Here is a 23,526-nt window from a genome sequence, read left to right as displayed (position 1 = left end):
GCAATTGAAGTCGAATGTTAGAAAATATGGACGATCGCAGCACTTTCGCTTTATGTTTGAAGAGGCATTTTGACTGTCAGCAATTCAGTCTACTACAAGCAAGCCGTATATCTATAAGCGATACATTACGATATGTAACGTCATACTTTTACCGTAGCCCTACATATCTTCATGCTAACAGATAACAACGACGACATAATTTCACGCCATAACATGAAAAACAAGTTGTGATAAAATTGCTGTGTCTAAAACAACTCTACACGCAGAAAAGTAAAGTTTATAGCCTATTCATGTGACTCCATGGGCGCCGCCATTATTCTCCGACGTCATTTTGGTGAAGTGGGGGTAGGTCAATCAGCCCCGACTTCGCGAGTAGGAGGTCCCACTTCGACAGGCATTCCAGTGCACTTTTTCTAGTTGGAGGTAGGATAAGTCCCACATCCAACTGGTTTGGATGGGCTCTGGAACGTAGCATTAGTTCTCAGTTGAGTTTACTTTAACTTTTAAATAGAATGATTTAAATGATTAACCCCCTTATGACCATCATGGTACTCTGCCAGATTTTGATTTTATGGCTGTAGAATTGTCAAAAAATGTAAAGTGAGTGAGTTTCTTCTGACCTTTTTTCCAAGAACACACATTAATAACAAAATAATTGTGATTCAAATACTTAACATTGTCAAGATTTGGACCTGGAAGAATAAACAAAACCACGAGATACCAATTTACACTGGTTTGCACTTGAAAAAAGTGATTTAGGGGTTTAGTTACCCTTTAACAGAGCGTGTATTTAAGCTGAGGGGAGGTGCCACTGCAGTAATGACATTTTGCTTACATGCATTACTTCTAAAACTTGCGTCGTAATGTTACGTATGTGTTCCACTTCTGGCAAAGATGAGGAACCAACCGCACACTCACACGTTTAGTGCAAATGTGGTCCAAATGTTTAAAACGTTATATGGCAAATATTTGGTACTGTTTATAATGTGTATAATGTGCACCTTAAAATGGGCCGTGTCATAAATACCAAATATGACCAAATTCAAACAAAAATGGGCCATCTTTGGTTCAGAAATACTTTTGAAATAATAAATTGGGGCACATTTGGAAAATATGGAGCACAATTGACACTGGCTAATGTGGATGTGAGCCTAAAGTGATCCAAATGCAACAAATGCTGCCCGGCTATCTTAAAGCTCCCATAGAGTGGTCATATCACACATGCATGCGAGTTATGGAGGTCTACTTGCATACATTAACTTGTGTTTATGGTCAAAAACCTCCTAGTTGCTGCAAATCAGCCGATCAAAATCCCTCCTCTCTGGTCAGCCGTGCTGTTTCAGACCGAAATCTCACCCCAAGAAAACAGAACTGTGTTGTGATTGGCCAGCCAACATGAACTTTCTCAACTGTCCTGTGATTGGCGAGGTACCTGGAAGTGAAGTAATTAGTACACCAGCTCTCAGAAGCGCAGCCCCCCCTCTGGAACGGTGGATGCACCTCTGCTCATCATCAAAACATTGTTTTACGTCTTTGACCCGGAGTCAGACCCAGAGTTAGAAGACACTGTCGCAAGTGAGAAACTTCCACACCTCTTCTTCTGTGGTTTAATGTACGCAACTGGATGTGCCCAGACTAGTGCCCGGAGCAGGAGGATCAGCTGCTCAGGAGAAATGATCCTTACGTAACGATTCCAGGCTTTTTCAGACCGCTTTCACAGCCTGAGAATACAATAAAACCCAGCATTCTCAGCAGTGGCTGAACAGTTTCTTTAGAAACTTTAGGGCTTCATTAACGAGATAACAGTGTTAATTGGAACTTCCGGTGTATGGGCGCTTTTTCTAGCTCACTTTTGACTGACGTGTGGTGATGCAGTGGCCAGCTTGAGGCCTGGATCTGGCAAACAGGAGCAAACTGCCCAAGTGCCATCAGTCCATGTGGTATATGTGGACCAGATGGGCCTGGATATGGGCCACAAAAATGTTGCTATCTGGGCGTGAACGTCATGGGATTCTTTGAGTTAACAGGTCACGAATATGACGCAGAAGCAAAAGTGCTCATCTCATGAACATAAATGACCACATTTGATGGCAGCATATTTTAATACAGGGTCAAGTGGTTCTGATGGTACTATAATGACAAGCTGACGACAAGGGCCTATAAACTGTTTTAGGTGTTTAGGAGTTTTGTATCGCATCGGCTTTTGATCCACACGGAACTGGCCTTTTGGGAGCCATACAACACTACTAACAGGTCCCAGAATGGAAAAGAATCTCAAAACATCACCCTTTATTTTCAGTGTACACAACCAATGCGCAATTTTGGGATGTCACAGTTTTATTCTAATGCTGCAAGTAGTACAGGTCAGGCACATATCGTGTCATTCTGGCAGGTTTGGTGTGGATGAAACATTTTTTGAAATGATGCCATGTTTACGGAAAACTTTTTAAGTCTGAAAAAGAAAAAAAGATTGTATCGCTCACAAGTTCTGTTTCCGTGTGAATACACAGTGAAGGACTGTGATGTAACCTCAGCACTCTAATGTATATTTACATTGGTAATATGCCTTTCCTGACAGTTTGTTCATCTGAAAGTAACATGTTCGACCTTTGATCTCTTAAAAGTGAATGGCAACCATTCAGTTATGGCAGCTGCAACCAGCGAAGTGTTTATATACATGGCCCAACCCTATGTATGAAAGGGAGTTCTGTTCTGAAGAGAAATCTGGTCATATTGTTTCCACTAAATCAGAGATTCAGGAAGTCGGACTGACTTTGTGCCTCATTGGTGGATGTAATCGAGGATGTCTGACTGTCATATACAGGAAGCATCACTGAGCCAAATGTATGGCAAGAATTACCCTGTACTTTCTGTCATTTTATCAAAATAATAAAATAAAACCAAAAAAAACAACACAAAAAGCTGTTCAAGACGTGCTGCAGTGGTGGAAACAAAGCAGATTGAAAAGTAATAAATATAGTGCAGGGCTGGAAATTGTTAAATGTTCTTTTTTGGATCGTGTTTTATTAGGTACAAGGCCAGAGTCTTGGAAATCTGCTCCCTTTTAATGTCCTATGGAATTTCCCCAGCACTGGAAAGTCCCAGTTAAGTAGTTAAGCCTGAGAGAGCATTGTGTGTGTGTGTGTGTGTGTGTGTGTGTGTGTGTGTGTGTGTGTGTGTGTGTGTGTGTGCGTGTGTGTGTGCGCGCGCGTGCATGTAGCCTAGATGTGAGCATACTGTGAATTTCACTGGTAAACCACATACTATTAATGGTGAAGCGTTATTGGCGAAAACTATATCATAATCTATGTGATTGCATGATGTCACAAGTGCAGTAATTTAGACTCATTTTTAGAAATGTTTAACACGTTTTTTTCCCTTCAAGGAAAAGGATAGAAACATATGAATCAAATGACACATACATAATTTTCAGAGTTTGTAGCACAGCTGCAGCAATAACCATCATGCAGTTCATATAAGCTGCACCAAGTTTCTCTTGACATGTTGCTGCATGCTCACTGCTTTGTTCCCCTGATTACAGGTGCGCACACGAGTAAATAATTATTTAATACATACATATAAAATAAAAAAGGTCAGCCAACCCAACCTAAAACTGTTTATAATTCTAAAAATTGGCTATTTGCCATTCGTCTGTCACAAGCTGTTCTGGCTGAACACACCAGACTTAACACCTTAAGGGTGGTATATTTTAAATATGTACAACAGTGGCCTTTAGTGTTTAAAACTGTTGGAGCAATACCAATTCTTATTTTTTTATGAACATTTCACCTATGTCTGTCACCTATGTTTGTGTGTTAGAGAGATAAAGAAGGAAAGTGAAGGTTTGTCTGCTTCCAAGCAGCATCACAGAATGAGAGGTGACAATTATGGACTGTACAACTTTAAAGTAGAAATATTATGCCCTATTTCTCCAAGTTAATCTAGTTCCCTGGTGTCCAATGAACATGTCTGTCACGTGCTTTGGTCAAAATACCTTAAGGATAAAGCACCACAGCAGTTCAATCACCCTGCTAAAACAGCCCTGTTCAGAACGCTCTGTTTTTGTGCCTGTCTCTTTAAATGCAAATGAGACAGGAAACTACGTCAGCGTCACTGAGGCTCCGGCAGCTAACAGCAGTTAGCATTTGGAAAAGCCGTCAATTGCCAAATCCAACCGGCACATTGCTGTCATATATAGAATGTATCCACTGGACACATAAATCACCTGAGGCTGGAAGTTTGTGTAGAACTCTGTGCTGCACTGTGCAGCCAAGAATAGAACACTTTGCGGATTTCCGCTCTTCCAGATACTCTTGCCCTCGCCTGCACTCTCGCGTTTTTTAGGGACAAAGCGGAGCTCCGCGAGACAACAATTCCAGGGAATGTCTCATTGTAACATAGCAATGAGTGCAGAAGTGAACATCCCATGTCTTATCTCCTGTACTTAGACTGAGGCGGACCACAAAAACATGAATGAGTCATCTTTTTTCACACTTTGCTGACTCATAGGGCCTTCAGAGTCCCAAAGTATTAAAATGATAAAAAATTTGATTTTGCATAATATGAAAAAGGCAGAGAGAAAGTGTGAGCCAACCTTAGCCGTAAGCATTCTCCTGAGTTGGAGTTCTGCAGCTCTCGAAGAGCGCCCCCTAGGGTGTGGGTAAACTGTGGGATTTAAGGGTCAGATATATTCAGGTTTGTCGCGTTCTGCGATATATTCCTCAATATCCTTGGATTTAAAATATGCGGAGTCACCTGATGTAGAAAGAGCTACTTGCAGGACGCACTTCGACCAAGGGGAGCTCTAGCATGCACATCCATCCAGGTCAGCCCGGGATTCGGTGCTAGCCACTACCCCTCCGTCTGGCCCAATACAAGCTCACATTACAGATAAAACCAGAATTGTCCTTTACATTCAGGAAAGGATCATACTTTAGTGGCATAAATGGGAAATAAATGACACTGTGGGAGAAGCTACAACTAGATAAGATTTGATTTTACCAGCTGGACAAGAGTCAATCGATATCATAAGTGAATTCATTCCACTGTCCTCCACTTTAACAGAAATGTCTCCTGTCCTACTCATGTGCTGTCTTTCTGTTGGCAACTGTGTCAAAGTGTTTATTGGAGGCAGTTTGATTATTTAACTACCACAGAATTCCCTGCTCTGTGCGACTGGAGTCTGTATCAGTTACAGTCCCTCTCTCCCTCTCCAGACGAGTGAGAGGAGCAGACACCCAGTTTCACTCCTTACTCACGCCATCTATTGGCTGTGAGAGGACTGCCAGCCTGCCTGCACCACATGGCTCAGACAAAGAATGATGGCAGCGGGCCAGCAGTGCTCACACTGAACAATAGAAAAGAAAGAGGAAGAGGATGCCATGAAGATGCTTATTATGGAGTGTCATAATAGGAGTCTGATGCTGTGGGATGAGGAGGTCATGGACACCCTGAATCAGTACGAGGAGAAGAGCAGGCTACTGCTGAACACAGGGTAAAACAGTGGAGGTATGCTGGAAAAGTAGGTTGACGGTCAAACACTGAAGGACTTCGCCGCCACGCTCTATAAACACCTGCTGAGAGTCAACAGCCAGATGAAGATGTCCTCCCCTCTGCCCTTTTTCCTGTGCTCTCTCCTCTCTCTTGAATGTCTATATAGGCCAGTGACTTTCTAACTTTACACAGCTCAGGGTTGACCCACCTACAGCTCTCTTCTTCAGTTTTCCTCTACTGATAAGCTGCTGCTGCTGCTGCTGCTGAGCGCTACTCATATTTTCTCTGTCTGAACTAGGGCTGCACGATAATTTGTGAAAAAAAAAAATGTGATCTCGATTCTTCTGCAGTTTATTTCATGAGCTGCCTTCTCTCTCTCAACTAGTGCTGGGCACGTTAACACATGACGAATTTCCATGACCCATTTCTATGACGCCTGACCGTAAAAAAGACGGGCGTGACGTCATATTTACGTGCCGCGGCACCGAAGTCAGGCACCGTTTACCAGTCAGCTTCATTAGCTGCGTCAGTGCGACTACAGTTGAACTGGAGTGGTCTGTTTATTAAACGAAAAGAGCAGCGCTACAAACAACCAGCGTACCTGTGTACTGCATATGTGTGCCTCTGTTTTTAAAGTTTAGCGTTACTTTAGAGACTCATTTTAACAATCACGTGAACATGTCACGCACGTCTTTTTGCGGTCAGTCGTCATTGAAACTCGCTATGCGTCAAGACACGTGCTGGATTTTACATCAGATTATGACTACGGCAAATGACAAAATTTATATACACATTAACAATTCATGAACACACAAGACACAAAACCACAAAACGACAGCAGTGATCGCAGTGCAAATGCAAAGATTTGCCTCTGACACTTTTTTTATACGTCTTACCAGACCTTTTATGTTTTAAATAAAGGAGAATAACTACTATTTTCCTTCCTGCTGCCCATCTTTTAAGCCAGCTATGCCAAACACACAACCAGCGCCATGTTTCCTGCCAGTGCCAAAGACCAAAGTCAACATTTCAGGAGACGAAGAGCAGATGCAGACAAATCTAGATCAGCGAGAGTGATAGAAATGCTTGTAGATAGACCGAGTCAGAGAGAGAGTGAAGGAGGGGGAAAAAAAAAAAGTGAGGCAAGAGCACGAGACACCAGGGAGGAGGTGGTCAATAAATTTCCGAGGGGAGAGCAGAGAACTGATGAGGTGGAGAATGCTTCATGGCTGTGGGATCCCAGTAGGGCTCGGCCAGGACTGGAAACTGTGTCAAGGACGACTGAGAAACAGACAGATGAGTCGGGAGCGTCAGAAAACTTAATGCCACACATGAACACACACACACACACACACTCTCTCTCTCTCTCTCTCTCTCTCTCTCTCACACACACACACAGGTCAGAATCCCATCAGACATAACCTCCAAAGGCTCAACTCAATTTCAGCTCTGAAAGTCACTTCATGACTTCATGGTTTTGAAAAATATATCTGTCAGAAGCAGTATTTTACTCAACTAACACAAGTCAGCGTGAGACAACAAATGCAACATGTCCTTCAGACAAATCAAGACTTAAAGCCGGGGTAGGCAATATACTAGGGCTGCAACGATTACTTGTGATTCGAGTAACTCGATAACAAAAATTCCTTGAGGCAAAAACTCTGCCTCGAGTATTCGGTTAATTCGTATCTCGTGCGGCCTGTTCAGTGCAGGGACACATTGTTCCACATGGACCATTTTAGCAGACGCACGCCGCACATCCGGATTTCAGCTGGCACGATGACAGAGACGGAGAGTGAAACAGTCCATAAAAATAAAAAAATTTCCAAAGTGTGGGACCATTTCACGCTTAAACAAGAAGCCAACAAGGTACAAACAAACTACAACTGGCTTACCAGTTGTTTTTTTTATCTACATCTGCTACAACATGAGTATGTGTCGTGTTCATTTCACCATAGAAGAGCCTGAATGACCTTTGCAGTTGGACGCAGGTATTGGTAACAGGGCCAAACACTGATATATCAGCATATTGAATATTGGCAAAAAGTCCAGTAATGTCCATCCCGAGTCGGATTCAATCAAAACATAATTACATTATTGACATCAGTGTGTTTTGAGGAAGAGGCCAAATCTCATGTGGTCAAGGGAGACGCATTTTTAAAGCTGTGAAGGGTCGTACTTGACTCGATCCACATGCAATCGGGTAACGAATGACGGACGTTAATACGAAGGGCTGCAGTCATCGATTATATTCATCATCATTACAGATTAATCTGCGAGTTGTTTGGTCCATAAGACGTCAGAAAACGTTTGATCATTGTTTCCCAAACCTCTAAATGATGGTGATGTTCCCCAATGCCTAATTTTTGTCCACAAACCAAAAAGATTGAGTCTTAGTGATTAATTTAAACCTGAAAATATTAACATTTAAGAAGCTGATGAATCGATAACCAAAAATATGTTTGTTTTGGTCATCGTGTTTTTTCATTTGGTCATCAATGAACAATTGATTCATCATTGCAGCTCTCTTCTAAACGTAGACTGGGATTCTCATTCCCCTAGAATCATGCAGCCCTACAGCACTGAGAGGAACGTGATATCACTCCTCCTGCCATGAATGAAGCACTTGAAAATGAAATAAAAGTACATTTTATCTTCAAATGCCACAAAGCAAAACTCCACATTGCAGCGTTGGGAGTACAAGCAGCGTGTGTTTTATAGAGACGTTGTCCAGCGTCATTATTCATTGTCTGATCTGCACTGAGATGAACCCAGCTCGCCTCTGCCGTCACCCCGGTGTGGTTGACATGAGTGAAGTTATTCAGTTGGTTTGCTCTGCTAAAGATCTGGGTCGCTAGTCACCACTGGCATGCTGAGAGAGAAGCCTAATGCAAAACAAATGTTTTCATACAGTCGCCCAGTGTTGAATCAGCATCATTCGTTTCACTCAGACTCTTTTTTTCTGCCCCCCCGGAGGACAGACTTGGATGACTCGGGCTGCGGCTGCGTCTCTTCACACAGCTGCTTCACATTAGATCCTGATGATGAGAGTTTGATGCTGCCCACATCTGTAACCCCTGTGACAAACTGCTGGCCTTACTAAGCTCACCATCAAACACCACTGAGCTGCCTGTGTGTTTTCCCTGTGCTGCAATCACAGATAAATCCCCCGGCTGGGTGTATGGTACTAATCGAAAACAGTGAGCAGCATTAAACAAAGGACTTTTGTTAAGAAACTCAGAGTTTCCACAGCTCTGTGTTTGTGAGACTAAATATACACCAGTCTGCCTCTAATGGGGTAATATTACAGCAGCTGTTTAAAGATCTGCTCATCTATTGGTGATTTCGCAAAGTTACAGTGTGTTCTTTTTAATTGGTGAAGTTGCAGCTAAATCCTCCTTAACCCCCACTCTTTCCTTCCAAACGTGTTGTTGAACCCACATAGCCTTCAATTAGCATCAAAACTCGATGAACGGTGTTCAGCTTCTCTGATGTGGGCCATTGTAAAAACACGGTGGTCCAAAGCGTATGTATGGATACCTGATCCATACCAGAAATAGTATTTGATCTGGGTATGTGTGAACGTGTGGCTATTCTCTGTGGATGAGCTGATACTGGTCATAACATAACATTGGACATCAGATAGATAAAAAAAAAAAGTGAAATCCGATGCAATCCAAAACTCCCGAGTCGTGTTGGAGAAATGTGTCGTTGAAATAGCTTAGAACCATTTGGCCCATGGCCAAATGTGCTGTTAAAAGCTTTGTAGTTTAAAGGATTCATATTATACTCTATTATACCCTATTTCTAAAAGTTAACCTAGTTCCCTGGTGTCCTAATGAACATGTCTGTGACATGCTTTGGTCAAAATACCTTAAGGATGAAGCACCACCATCAGTTCAATCACTCTGCCAAAACAGCCCTGTACAGAACGCTCTGTTTTGAGTGTCTGTCTCTTTAAATGCAAATGAGACACAGGAAACTACGTCAGTGTCACTGAGGCTCCGGCAGCTAACAGCAGTTAGCATTAGCAAAAACCATCATTTGCCAACTCCAGCTGGCACATTGCCGTCATATATAAAAATGTATCCACTGGACATGTAAATCCTCTAAGGCTGGACGTTTGTGTAGAACTCTGTGCTGCACTGTGCAGCCAAGAATAGAACACTTCATGGACTTCCGCTCTTCTGGATAATATTGACCTCATCTGCAATCTCGCGTTTTATAGGGACAAAGCGGAGCTCCACAAGACAACAATTCCAGAAATGTGTCATTGTGACGTAGCAATGAGTGCAGAAGTCAACATTGCATGTTTTATCTCCTGTACTTAGACTGAGTACTTTTTCACACTTTGCCTACTAGGGCCTCCAGAGTCCACAATATAAGTATTAAAATGATTGAAAAGTTGATTTTGCATAATATGTCCCCTTTAAAGGGACAAAAAGGACTCTATCGGACTGATATTGGTAGATACTCGAGTGTGTGATATTGGTACCTTAGTTACAAAGTCTGGTAAATTAGGACCGGGTGTAGCACAGTCTCAAAATAGATGAGCCCAGTGTACTTTGAATGTATTTCCACATGTCACAAATTCAATCCCAGCTCAAAACATTTTGATTATTTATTGCTCAGGTGTGTTTATATAGTTGATGAACATGAAGAAAAAAAAAAATTTCATCAGATTACCTGTAGTTTGTACTAAAAAAATAAAGGATATAAGGCACTGTATATTATATGTTTTAACATAGTAATGTGTGCTAAGGGTTAAAATAACATTTTTGATTTAAGCCTCACATGCTTGTTAAATGAGACAAAATTGCACAAGCTGATTAAAATGTGTTCAGGAATGTTCTTTGGCCAAAATGCCTCAGAATGTTTTTACAAAGAGAAATTGGAAGAATTTGGTTGTACTGTTCGGTACCATCGCCCACCTCTACGTAGGATCATATTTGATTTTCCAATTTCCTTTTTTTCCAATTTTCCAATCCAGAGATTCTTTTCCAGGATCGGACCAAAATACTAATGCAGAGTACCCCATCATCAGCCCACACACACTCCTACAGAAACGCCCAAGCTTTTCTACAGAGGGCTCAGCTCAGGATATGCAAGGGTTGCTTGAGGAGCGTTTGAGGGGCGGGGCTTAGCCATATGTCAGTTGTCATGGATCCAGAGCTTGATGTGAGGCCTTCATTTCCTGAGGTGCTGTTACCAGCAGCTGGCAGGAAACAGAGAAGGGAAGACGGTACAGTGGATACAGTACAGCAGCTGCATTTCCTTTGTTCCTCTCTCTCTCTGTGTATCTGTGCATGTTTTCTGTTATTCAGGATGGGGGGGGTGGGGGTGTGGTCCACTTACACGTGCACTAACACACACACACAAACAAAGACAAACATAGCTCTTTTCCATGCTGTCCGTGCCTTGTGCTGTCATGTGGTTAACGAGAAAATTGTTTCCCACATCAAAATGTTGCCTTGTGTATACATCTGTGAGAGAACGGTGTGTGTATGTGTGTGTGTGTGCGTGTGTGTGTAGCCCCCGTCCAATTACTTACTCCAACTGTCAGATATAATAATGGGGGTCTAATCAAGGCCAAGCCTGGTGGGGTTTATTCACTGGTGCTCTCCTGGCAACTTCCTCTCTGCCCGCAGTACTAACAGCGGAGGAATGATGGCTCCCACATGGCCCAGACACAGAGAAAGACCGAGTGTGATTTTGTGGGTCTGCACTGAGTGGAAATTGTTTCCACACTGCCTGCCACAAGCTCAAGCTTTCTGCTTTGTCATCAAGCTTCTTAGTGGAATTCACTTAAGAGTCCTGGGGAAACAAGCTGACGGTGGCATTTATGTAGCGACACTTTTAAAATGTGTCAAGTGATATAAATGACGCTTTTCTGGGCGGATAAAAATGCTGCTCGACACTTTCCTCTCAAGTCTTCTTAGACACATAGAAGTGTCTTCAATTCAGGCTTCATCGAATTTTTGTCGCACAGTGTCACCTCTGTTGTCTTATCCGTATAAGCACAATTCAAAACCTATTCCTTCAAGTGAATTATCACTAAAATAAAAGCATGTTGCCGCTTCCAGGAATGAGCTATTTATTCGACCACCTTAGCAGAAAGCACAACTTGGATCGCCAAGAAAGTATGCTGTTACTTTCACACACACGTCAACATCTAGACCGCTCAACCACTCACTCATGCATACAATAATTTATTTATTATTTATATATTTTTTAAAGTTGTATACGGTGAAATTGTTAAAATAGTTTTTGGTTATAATGCCCAGCATTAGCTCCGACTCACTTCCAAAACGTAAGTATTTGAGAGGATGAGACGAGTAAGAATATGACGAACTATGTAGTGTGGTTTATGGCAAATGAGGAAGACCAAGAAACGGACCAAGAAGATCAAGTAAAAGACGAAGAAGAAGACCAAGAAAACCAAGAAGACCAAGAAGAAGACCAATAAGTAGACCAAGAAGAAGACCAATAAGTAGACCAAGAAGACCAAGAAGAAGACCAAGAAGAAAACCAATAAGTAGACCAATACGTAGACCAAGAAGACCAAGAAGAAGACCAATAAAACCAAGAAGACCAAGAAGACCAAGAAGAAGACCAATAAGTAGACCAAGAAGAAGACTAAGAGGAAGACCAAGAAGTAGACCAAGAAGTATACCAAATAAAACTCAACAATCAACAATTTCTCCAGTGATCCTGCGTACTGTGGCTTTAAAAGAGTTAAAGAAATCCTATTAGAACTGAGTCACAGATTTAATCAACAACTGAACTTATAACTGTACTGTAGGAAGCCACTCTAAAATCCATTTACAGTCCATCTATGAGCTGACAGACCGAACCATACTGAGCAGTGGGACCTGCTGTGTGTCTTGAACGTCAATATCCTAAATGCACATCTTCATAATTCATGATGCAGTTACAGGCAAATATCACACAGGTCAGACTTTCATTCAACATGACCTCAAATTAAAGGAATAGTTCAGTTTTTTTTAACTGATGCACAAACTTTCGGTTGCCACTTTATCTCCCTGCTAGACTAGCCTTCCCCAAGAGTAAAGTGAAGTTTATGTCACTTTTTAAACCTCTCACTCTCCTACACCAAAGTCCATAGAGGAAATCAGTGATTTAATGCCACAGTACACAGGAGTGATTGATCCACTGCTGCCTCAATAAATGAGTTCAAATGTGGTAAATTGTGACTTTGTGTTTGAAATCATCAGTTCTGAGATAAGTAACTAAAAGTGGCAGCAGTAGACCAGCAGCTCCTGTATCTCTACAAGCTTAAAACACTCGAGGTGAAACGATGTCGCTGACACTAGGGTCAACTTGATTAGGTGAGCCGTTTAGATTGGGGCAGCAAGGGGGGGACAAAACTCAGGCAGCGCCAACTGTCACATCCTCATACAACCACACTTGCAAAGTTAGTGTGCAAATCACATCTGTATCAACCACTCCCCACAACAATCATTTGAACCCCGACTCTGTCCAATGACACAGTGATTAAAGAAGAAACCAGCAAATTTACCCAGGACGTTTCCCGCAGGCACCTCCTCCAGCTCCTCCAGCTCTCGGCCCATCAACAGATAGATGCTCTCCATGGAACAACGAGACAGATGAGGCACCTCAGTCGCACAGTCTGAAGCAGCGCAATTCTCCGGCAACTGGCAGAGATGACGCATAACACACACACATACACAGAGAGAGCTACATGTTAAAAAAACGGACCGGATATAAACAAACGGCAAACAAATATTAAATACTGTTGCATATGAGAACCACAGGACACACTCTATCCAGTAAATTATAATGCCGGGCACGTTAACAGTGTCAACTTTAACGCCTGACGCGTTTCCATGACGACTCACCGGAAAAGATGCGCTTGGCATCATGTTTACGTGAATCCCGATTGTTAAAATGAGTCTCTAAAGTAACGCTAAACTTTAAAAACAGAGGCACACATACACAGTACACGGGTACGCTGGTTATTTGTAGCGCTGCTCTTTTCGTTTAATAAACAGATCGCTCCAGTTTGACCGTAGGAGTGCTAACAGAGCTAAACAAGCCAACACAGCTAACGGAGCTAACTGGTAAACGATGCCTGGACTCCAGTGCTGTGGCACAAAAAACTGCATTATTTTAGGGACTCATTTTAACAATCGGGAGTCACGTAAACATCAGTCAGTCAAACGTCAGTCGTCATGGAAACGCGTCATACGCTAATGTTGACGCTGGTAGCACCAGTAATGCCGTTAACATTAGGAATGTGAATCTTTGGGTGGCTCACAATTCGATTCTTAGGGTCACGATTCAATACAAAATCGATTCTCGATTCAACCGATTCCTATGTGAATCGATTTTTTCCCCCACCCTAAGTTAACATTCCTAGCAGTAATAAATTAATTGGGATATTGTATTGTACTTTTTACACTATATAAATTCAATAAATATATTCCTCTGAGACCAAAAATGTAATGTAAATAAAATATAATTTAAAAAATGACCTGTTAATTCCAGGTTTTCTCAAAGTGTAGAGTTTAGAATAACCTGTTTTTATGGCACATGCAGAATGTCGTGATTACGAGTGGAGCAGTTGTAAGACACTGGGCTCGAACCAGGGTCTTCTTGCTGCAAAGGCAAGAGTGATAACCACTACAACCAACTGTGGTTTTCACTTTATCATGATGTAATATTTAGTGTGAACACAGACAGGAAATGGTGTTTGTGTGCATCTAAAATTAACTTTACAACATAGCGTGGGATAGGGTGGTGATTCTTTCTGTGGCCGCTGTGAATTACGTTGTTCATCTCATGAGTGGACTTGCTCTTCCTTAAATCCCTGCGTTGAACCACTTTGTGATCATTTAACCTTGAAATTGTTTATTTCCGAAGCTCCGGTATAAACTGCACAACACTATGAAATGAGAGCCTCTGAAAGAAAGAGTGGCTCTGATTACTTCCTCTTTTATTAGCTTGCCACAGAAAAGGGAAACCGACCATAAAAGTCTTTAGTGCCTCTCAAGTAGCAGACCTAAAATATCCCTGATAATTTATAGATTGTAATTTTCTGAATGGAGCCATTCTAGTAGACGAGTCTGTTAGGAGTGTAAAAGCCTGATGTATACTCGTTTCACAACAAGAAATTACTTTTTATTTTTTTTTATTATACCTTTTTTTATTTTCCTGACTAACAGAACATAGTTTTACATACAGCCATTGGGAGGTTCGAGTACAATGTGCCGATTTTAAAAATGCAGATTCATCACTGAATTTGTTTGGAAGGCTGAAAAGGACAAATACAGGACAGAAGAACTTCAACATCTTCTCTCTGTTTATGGAGAAGTGGAGGAGTCTTTTCGTACAGAGAGACAGATATATTCACGACAGCTAAACTAATATTTCTGTCAGATCTCGTTTTTGACCACACATCGACAAGTGTGTGGACTTACCGTTCTCAGGCCCTGGGCAGGGTCGTACTTTGGTCCCATTACAAAGACCCTTTGTCCTTTCTTGACCACACCGCTGTAGACGCGGGCAAACGCGACAAAGGTCTCCCTTTGCTCCTCTTCCTCATCTGGCTTTGACTCTTTCAATGTCAGACTCTCCATTTTAGCTGATAGAGAGAGTTGTTTTTCTCATTAATTAAAAAAGGTGGAATTCACAACAATATAGCACAAACACAACTTGTGTAAATACAACAGTGTTATGAGCAGAAAGTGACGTCACACTCCTGTGTGTGTGTTGAGTGAACGGAGCGATAATGTACCTGTGCAGAGTCCCACAGGTTGGCCGTGCTGTGGCACACCGTGGTCTTTGTTGCTCTCTGCTGCTGCTGCTGCTGCTGCCATCTGATCGGCTGCCAGCTTTTCAGCGTGTCTCTGTCGAGCAAGTTCTCTACGCTGAGTTATCTCCTCCTGGGTTAACGGCCTAAACACACACACACACACACAGACACACAGAGAGAGGTCAGAATCTTTATAGTGGTGTCTTATTTAAATGCATACTGTGGAGTATTTGTGCTTGGTGATGCTAGGCGATAATTTATAACACAATGTTCTTCCTCTTTCAGTTTTCTATCCGGGGTTTTGCCAGTGGGTTATTCAGTGTCTCCATGAAGGTTGAAGGTTAATTTAATTACTTTCGATCATTATCATTTCGGGGAATTCATGGGCAAACACTCAAATCCCTTTTAAAATTATGGTCAGTCATTCATTAAATTAAATTTGAGCATAATTGACTGCCCACAGGGCAAAACGGTGGTTGGTGGTGGTGGTGGTGGCTTGCATTGTTGCCTCACAGCAAGAAGACCTTCGTTCAAATCCCGGTTGCACAAAAGGCCTTTTCTGTGTGGCGTTTGCATGTCCTGTACGGCTGCCCCCCAAAGTCCAAAAACATACATGCAGAGGTTAATTATCAATCAAACGATTGCCCTGTGATGGATTGGTGACCTGTCCAGTGTGTGACCTCCGCCTTATGCCCTATCACGGCTAGGATTGGCTCCAGGTCCCCGTGACCTTCATGTGGAGGATAAAGTGGGAGATTATGGACAAATGAATGACTGTCCCCAAATTTCTTTGGATAATCTGCCTCCATTGTGTCCTCCTCTGTTACACCAACTGTCCTCATGTCCTCCTTCTCAACATCCATGAACCTTCTCTGCGGTCTCCCCTCTTTTCTCCTGCCCGGCAGCTCCATCTTCAACATCCTTTGTCCAATATAACCACTGTCCCTCCTCTGCTCGAGACCAAACCATCTCAACCGTAACTCTCTTACCGTTCTACTGATCTAAAATTATTTCCACTGTCTGACTGAACCCAGTGGCACTTAAAACCATGTCTCCGACACATGGACTGGGATCAGTTAACACTCTTGAGCTGCTTTTAGATGTTAAATGAAGTCCAGATCTTCTCTCAAGTTTGTTCTGAGGGGCCTATACCAAAGTTATTCAGGGAATTTTGCCTTGCTAAGTTGAACTGTCTGAACATCGCAAAGTTCTATTAAGAAGGTGCAGGTTATATAAAGCAATAGAGCATATTTAAGACTCTGAATAGCCTCTCTAATCTTCTCATGTTTGTACCTCCTGTCTAATGACGGATAACAGATCAGATCAGATTGAACATAACTGAGGTCAATCTAACTTAACATTTCAAGAACACTTTCATTTAGCTTCTAGACCGGTCATCTCAACATTAACATTTCAGTTCATCTTGACAAACAAAACGTATCCTACGACCTCATCCAAACATTCCCGTCACCACATTTCCAACATCTACTCCTGACAGATCCAGATTATGTCCATGAGAACAGAAGATAAATCCAGAGTGATAATCCTCTGACATGGATGCTCCATAGATTTGACTGCTGTCGCGCAATCACAAAAATATTGCAAATTGTTGACCATGTCTAAGGGTCGGACCCCATTTTCTGGATAAAAGTTTATGTATGAAAACAGGTTTATGTGGCTTGAATCTCACTATTTCCCAGATTGGTACCAGAGGGGCAAGCTGTAAAAATAAAGCACAACTATCCATACATGACTTTCACCACATGTTCTTTAAGATTCTGTGAACCCGTTTTGGCCTGTTTATCCATGTGCAGTGTGGTCAGAGTGCGAGTGTGTGTACGTATGTGTGCACACCCGCTTCAAAAGGACCACAGTGACTTTAGCAACACAGCTGCTCCCTGCAGACCTGAGTGACAGCATTCAATGCAGACTTCAGCTACGCGATGACAAACCACTTAAAGCAGCCCATAATTTGCCCCCGACAAGGCAGCGGCCCTGCAGAAGCACATGGACTGACTGCACTTTTTCTTTTGCATAAATTGGATGTAATCGCAGTCACAGGCTGGATTCAGAACTCCGACAGGAAACCGCAGGAGAGCAAAACCAGCTGAATGACGACCTGGCCTTAAGAACAAATAACTCCTCACAGACTCACAGCTTCAAACTACACGAGTCAGCTCACACAGTGAATCCCACTCTCCTCACACGATGTCCTCTAAATCCAGCAAGACAAACAGTCAAAAACAGACCGATCTTTGAATCTCAGTCGGCAGAATGGCAAGAAAACTCGTTCATTATCAAGTTTCATCCGGAGGTTGATGAAATGCTTGTGATCTGGGTTTGTAGCTCTCAGTCCTGACTTGAGACAATCTCTCAGATGTAGAGCAGCTAATAGGAGTGCTCGCTGTGAACTGTTCAAAGTCTCCCATGATGGGGGAAAAATTAAGTGAAGGCTCTAACCACATCCTGGAGGAGGTGAAGAATTATCGTACCTCATAAACTCAAGTATTTACCGATACCAATATCAGCACGTACAGTACGGTACAGTACTTATGCCACTTAAACTACTTTCTAAACCATTTCAAGCTTTTTCAAAGACATAATTCTCTGACTGTGTAACAAATATTCTTCCCAAAGAAAGAAGAAAAAAACAGTCCCACAAAATGACTCAGCTAAAATGCTATTGCTGATTTTTATTTACATTTGTCCAGTCTACACAAAGCGAAGCACACGGCGTGCAGTATAGGATTTTTGGATCGTATTGGATTTGACATTTTTCTCTGTTCGATATTTGATCTGATCCTTGCAATGCAAATGAGACACAGGAAACTATGTCAGCGTCACCGAGGCTCCGGCAGCTAACAGCAGTTAGCATTTGGAAAAGCGATCATTGCGTCACAGAACGCAGTTTCAAGACCGCTTGAGGCAAGAAATTAGTCATGTGGAATTTAAAAATGTGATTTATCTATCAGACATGACCTATTTACCTATTCCACATGCCGCTTTTATATGCTTTGGTGACTCCATTGTCAGCTCAAGAGTTTGCGTCCTCCACCGCAATACAATGAGAAATCAACGTTGTGTCTTCGACTGATGAGCCGGTTGCACTCACAAACCCTCTGCTGCATATTTTGGTAAACTTTACACAGTCTGAAGTGCTGGTTTGAGTTTGAATTTCTCCACCCATGGTCAAACGAACAGCCAAATTTCTAATACAGGTAAAAAAGGTCAAAAGACTAGGTAATGTCAAAGGTCACTATTGTTCAATAACACCAAAGCAATCCTGCCTTCTGCATGTTTAAGTGACTTATTTATGTGATGTAATATGCACAAACTAAATCATCACTCATATCGGGTTTCCTGAACTCCCATCAGACCGCAGTAAAGTCACAAGGTTGAACCATTCGCTCATTGGTAATGATGGGAATGCCAGGACTTGGTTTCTGGCCTCCCTCACTGTGGTTATGAAGTAATGCCTTCCAAACACTGGAGCCGGACGATCGCAACCACAAACTGACCTTTCTATGTTGTAAAAAGGCAGGAAAAAGAATGCGCTGGAAAATTAAACGGTATTACACAGATATTAAAGCCGTCTAAAAAATAAACTTCATTAAATTAACTGCAGTTTTGTGAAGGTTCTCAGTTCCGCAGGTCATAAAGTATTTAGGAGAGGTACAAAGATGTATACTAGGGACGTGCTGACATAGTCACTCAGCTAAGCATTCACCTCCTGGAAACAAAAGATCCAAACAAACAAGCTGTTTTTATTTATTTATTTTAAATTAGCAAGACAAGTGTTTCATGGAAAGATACATTTCCTATTTTTGTTAAGATAAAAGTACTAAGTCCGGCTCACATGACAACTTTTTCAGTGTCTTTCAGGACGAGTGAGGCCTTGTGTTTTGATAAACTGTCACTCGTGAATTATTGATTGCTAAAAGGTCAAATCTGTGACCATCTTTCCAAAGACAAGATCAAACCAAAGTAAATGCAGGTTAAACGAAAAAAGCTTCCCTCAAACTGAGCTCAAGTGCATCAAGGCAAATTAATAATTTCCTCAATTTCAAAAATTCATTAAAATTATTCCTTAGGATGTTTACAAATATTTTCAATGGATCCTTGTTCAGGGTGATGCTGACTGCTATTATAAAAAATTTCAAGTCATTTCAAGATACCTCGTTTTTTTTGAATAAAGTCACCTCCAGTCAAAATGCATCAGGGCAAATGGATCATTTCCTCAATTTCAAAAATTCATAAAATGTATTCCCTAAGAGGTTTACAAATGTTTTCAATGGAAAATAAAAAAGCAGTGTTGTATAGAAACAAAGTTCATGTATCTGTACTTTACTTCATTATTTATATTTCTAGAAACCTTTACTCTTACTCACACTAACTAGCTTGGTTACTCGTTACTACCAAATAAAATCAGAAGAAGAAGAGTCGGTATCATGGTCTGTATTTATATAGAGCTTTTCTAGTCTTGATGAGCTGCTTAACACTATAGTTTTCCCCCACTCACACATCTTTCATACCCATTCACAAGCTGCAACATGGGGTCAAGTGTCTTGCTCAAAGACACATAGATAGACTAGCAGGACCAGAAATTGAACGCACATCCTTCCAGTTGAAAGACAACTTGCCCGAACACGGAGCTGGCTCAATCCTAACTCCTTTCCTTTTAAATACTTTTACTTCCGTCAGAATTTTTTTTACAATGTAGCAAACAGACGTGGGTACGGTTTGCTTTCACATACGCATAGTTTTAAATGAACCAAAATAGACCACCAGCACCGAAACCAGACTAACCCCTGATTTCCACCGCCGTGGAACGTAAGCGTTGCGGTCACCGGAGCTAATCACTTCCACTCTAATCAATGTGAGCATTTCCACCGGGCACGCCGCGACTTCTTGTGTGAATACGGCGGGCTCGCAAGGCCGCAACGTGCCCGGTGGGGATTGAAGCTGGGCAGAGAATCCGGGGTTATCCAAGACCTCATACCCATAATGCATTAAACTAGACCGTTTTGTCCCATTTGGTTTGGTTGCATTCACACCAGAGGAACCGTACCAAAGTAGGGCAGATAAAGCGGTCCGAGGCCTGTCTGAAGGAGTTGATTTCGTGCACACCAAAGTACAAGATTACATTCACACCTACGCAAACGAAACGAACCACAGCATTTGTGCTGTACGTGTGAAAGCACCCTAAGACTTTTAAGACCAGACACCCTATGGAGAATACTCATTTTGGCCACTTAAATCCACAGTGTCACTCTTTCAGCCATTACACAAAGCTCATGACCTAATGTGAGAGTCAGACCAAGGATTGAAAGCTTTGCCTGGATGCGTCTCTGAATATTTCACACCAGCCGCAGGCTGAAAATTGTATCGTGTAAAATAGACATCGTTCAATGTGTTCTCTGGGTTGATAAATAGTCAAATAATGGTAAAGAGATAACGTGTCCTGGAGATTGCAGACTGTCAGACCATGGTTGTGATGACCCACTCCTCAGTAGGCAGCTGTAGCCATGGGCTGCCAGAGAAATGTCAGCAGTGGGAAAGTGAGCTTGCCTGCTGTGGGTGGAGGCCAAAAAGAATGGGAGCTCTTGCAGGCTCATTATCCAGATTTTGGACAGGCTTTTTCCTTCCTGGCTCAGTCAGAAATGACCTTTCTTTCTTTCTCTTTCACATCACTGTATGTCCACCTCCCCGTCTACTAACTCGGCCTTGACAGCCTGTCTATATTGGCCTCTCCTCTGCTCGACACTGTACTCCCTCTTAGTGCATCAGCAGAGACTGCAATTAGGACCCAGTTGTGTCACAAGAGAGGGAAGGAGAGCAGACAACGTGCCTCATGCAGGAACATTTTGTGCTTACATCAGACTTCAGGAAAGTGTGTAAATGACACAAGCACACACGGTGAATAATGCAATCGGTGTGTGCATGACGAGAAGAATCTCGTCATCATAATTAATAGCCCAATATTACCATGCAGGGTTGCACATCCTTCCTAATACTCCAGGAAGTGATTCATTCATGAAAATTGGCAAAAAAAGAGTAAAAAAGACAAATTTTACGATTCACTCAAGATGTTTTTGGCAGTGTCAGCAACAGAACATAATATGGACGCAAATATTGAGGATGAGATGATAATCTACACGATATGGACAAAGGTATTTGGACGCCTGACCGTTACACCACCACGGAGAGGAATTACGTGTTAAAATACATATATCGTTCTTTAATATGGAGTTGGTCCCCCTTTTGCATCAAAAACAGCTTCCACTCTTCTGTGTCCATTCATTCTGTAGAGCATGTACGAGGTCAGGCACTGATGTTGGACGAGAAGGCCTGGCTCTGTTCCAGTTCATCCCAAAGGTGCTCAATGGGGTTGAGGTCAGAGCTCTGTGCGGGCTTTTCAAGTTCTTCCACACCAAACTCTAGGTCAATCCATGCCTTTATAGTTCTCGTTTTGTGCACTGGGACACAGTCATGTTGAAATAGAAAAGGACCTGATGCCACAATGTCAGAAGCATAGCATTGTCCAAAATGTCTAAGTATGGTGAAGCGTCAACACTGTCCTTCATTGGAGATTGGCCTAGAGACCAAAGCCTGATTGAAACACCTGAATTCAATATTTAACAGGTGTGGCCAACCACTTTTGCCCATAGAGAGTATCTATAATTGCAAGGAAGATATGTCTGTCTCACTGGTCATTGTATAACTGTCTAAAAGTTTGCTCGATAGGCTTAAACCCTGGCAGGTGACTTACTAAGATGTGTGCAGTGGTAAGTGGCCAACTTTGACATGTTTGGATAAGAAATGCAAAAGTATCAGTAAAGAGAAACAGGTGCACATTGAACTGGAAGTACATGAGTGCAATTTAAACCAATAAATAGACCAAATTAGTACAGTGCTGTTACTGTACAACTGCCCACTTATTACATCAAACTGCTGCACATTGGTAGAGCCTGTAGCAAAGAACCAGCAGGAGGTAATTAGAACTGACACAATACAACATGTCTTTGCCAGTCTGACTGTTTTTTAATGGTGATTCAGAGAAAAGGGAAAACGCCTGAACGGTCATAATCACAGTAAAGCTGTCTTGAAGGAATAGGAAGCAGTCGTAGCAGCTAATTCAAAATTTGTCTTTTCAACAAAAAGGTTTCAATGAGTGTGGGAAGCACAGTTATACTGTAAGTTAGCCTAGCTAAAATCCAACAAGCTACATAACTGTTTAAACAAATCTGAGTGCATGTCTGCACATTAGGGCCATCAAATTTTACATTAATCAACTAAACTAAACTATCAATCGGGTCACTCTAGTGAGCTTAGCTGATATCTACAACTGGAGCGGTCAAGTCTGCAAGTCTTTCTTTGCCATCTATGGTGTAAAACGAGAGAGGCTTCCACTATTCAGGTTTGGCATCATGGCAGGAGGACACTTTAGCTTGTTTGTGTCCTTCATATGCACAGCAACACTACATAATATCACTGCAAGCCAAGCTGCACTCACATCGCCCTAATTACCACTACTAACAGTGTGATGTGCCTCAAGGCTGTATATTGTGACGTCAAACAGGTTTTAAAGGGTCAAGCTTGAGTGGCCATTATTTCTATGGGTGGCCAAGGATGACAGTTTTTGACTGACTGGGAAACCCCATTTATTTGTTATAGATAAATTAATCAATACAAAAACAATTTAGCCTAAATTACAGATGGCGGTGCTATAATTCAAAATTCAAAAATGCTATTTATCAAGGTTACGTCCCTCAAACTATTACAGCTTATAAACTACTTGTTCTATCATTATAAATCTTGGTCAGTATCTTCAGAACTTTTGGCAAAAGGTCAAACAATGCAAATCTACCACTAGGGGTAGATAGTAAATAATAGTGTAGTGTAAAAGTGTAGCATAAAGTATAGCAAATTAAAATACCAATTCCAGTAATGAGTGGAATAAGTAGTTTGAAACTGCAAATTGCCACTAGTTGTAATGCAAGTATCTTTTCCACACTTTTCATGCCATGGCAGTCCATCTGTTGTCCCACATTAGAAGAGCATAGGCGATGATGAGCTCTCTCTGACCCATCCATGGCTTGCACACATGCCTCACAGATCAGGCCATTAAAGCTAAACTGAGACCAACTCTGTGATGACTTCCCAACATCAATCTTAGTCTCCTGTAAGCATCTGTTTCCAGTGAGAAATGGCAGCTGTCGTCTCTTTGCTGCAACATG

At 41.9% G+C, this 23,526-nt stretch overlaps 1 protein-coding gene across 1 annotated transcript in view; it reads right to left on the bottom strand.

The window, feature by feature from the left end:
* The window catches only part of efl1 (elongation factor like GTPase 1), a gene marked incomplete at its 5' end in the record, with an annotated part of 69,470 nt that overhangs the window by 30,486 nt on the left and 15,458 nt on the right, over window positions 1-23,526 (bottom strand). Inside the window, 3 exons of the mRNA XM_083900375.1 lie at window positions 13,034-13,169; window positions 14,955-15,118; window positions 15,272-15,432. Coding sequence (XP_083756501.1) covers window positions 13,034-13,169; window positions 14,955-15,118; window positions 15,272-15,432 — 461 coding nt within the window. The remainder of the gene's footprint in view (window positions 1-13,033; window positions 13,170-14,954; window positions 15,119-15,271; window positions 15,433-23,526) is intronic.

This window comes from Microchirus variegatus (assembly GCF_963457635.1).
Source record: "Microchirus variegatus genome assembly, chromosome: 14".
In the NCBI taxonomy this organism is placed as follows: domain Eukaryota; kingdom Metazoa; phylum Chordata; class Actinopteri; order Pleuronectiformes; family Soleidae; genus Microchirus; species Microchirus variegatus.
The sequence above is the reverse complement of the archived record's forward strand: the minus strand, read 5'-3'. Positions and strand labels throughout refer to the sequence as shown.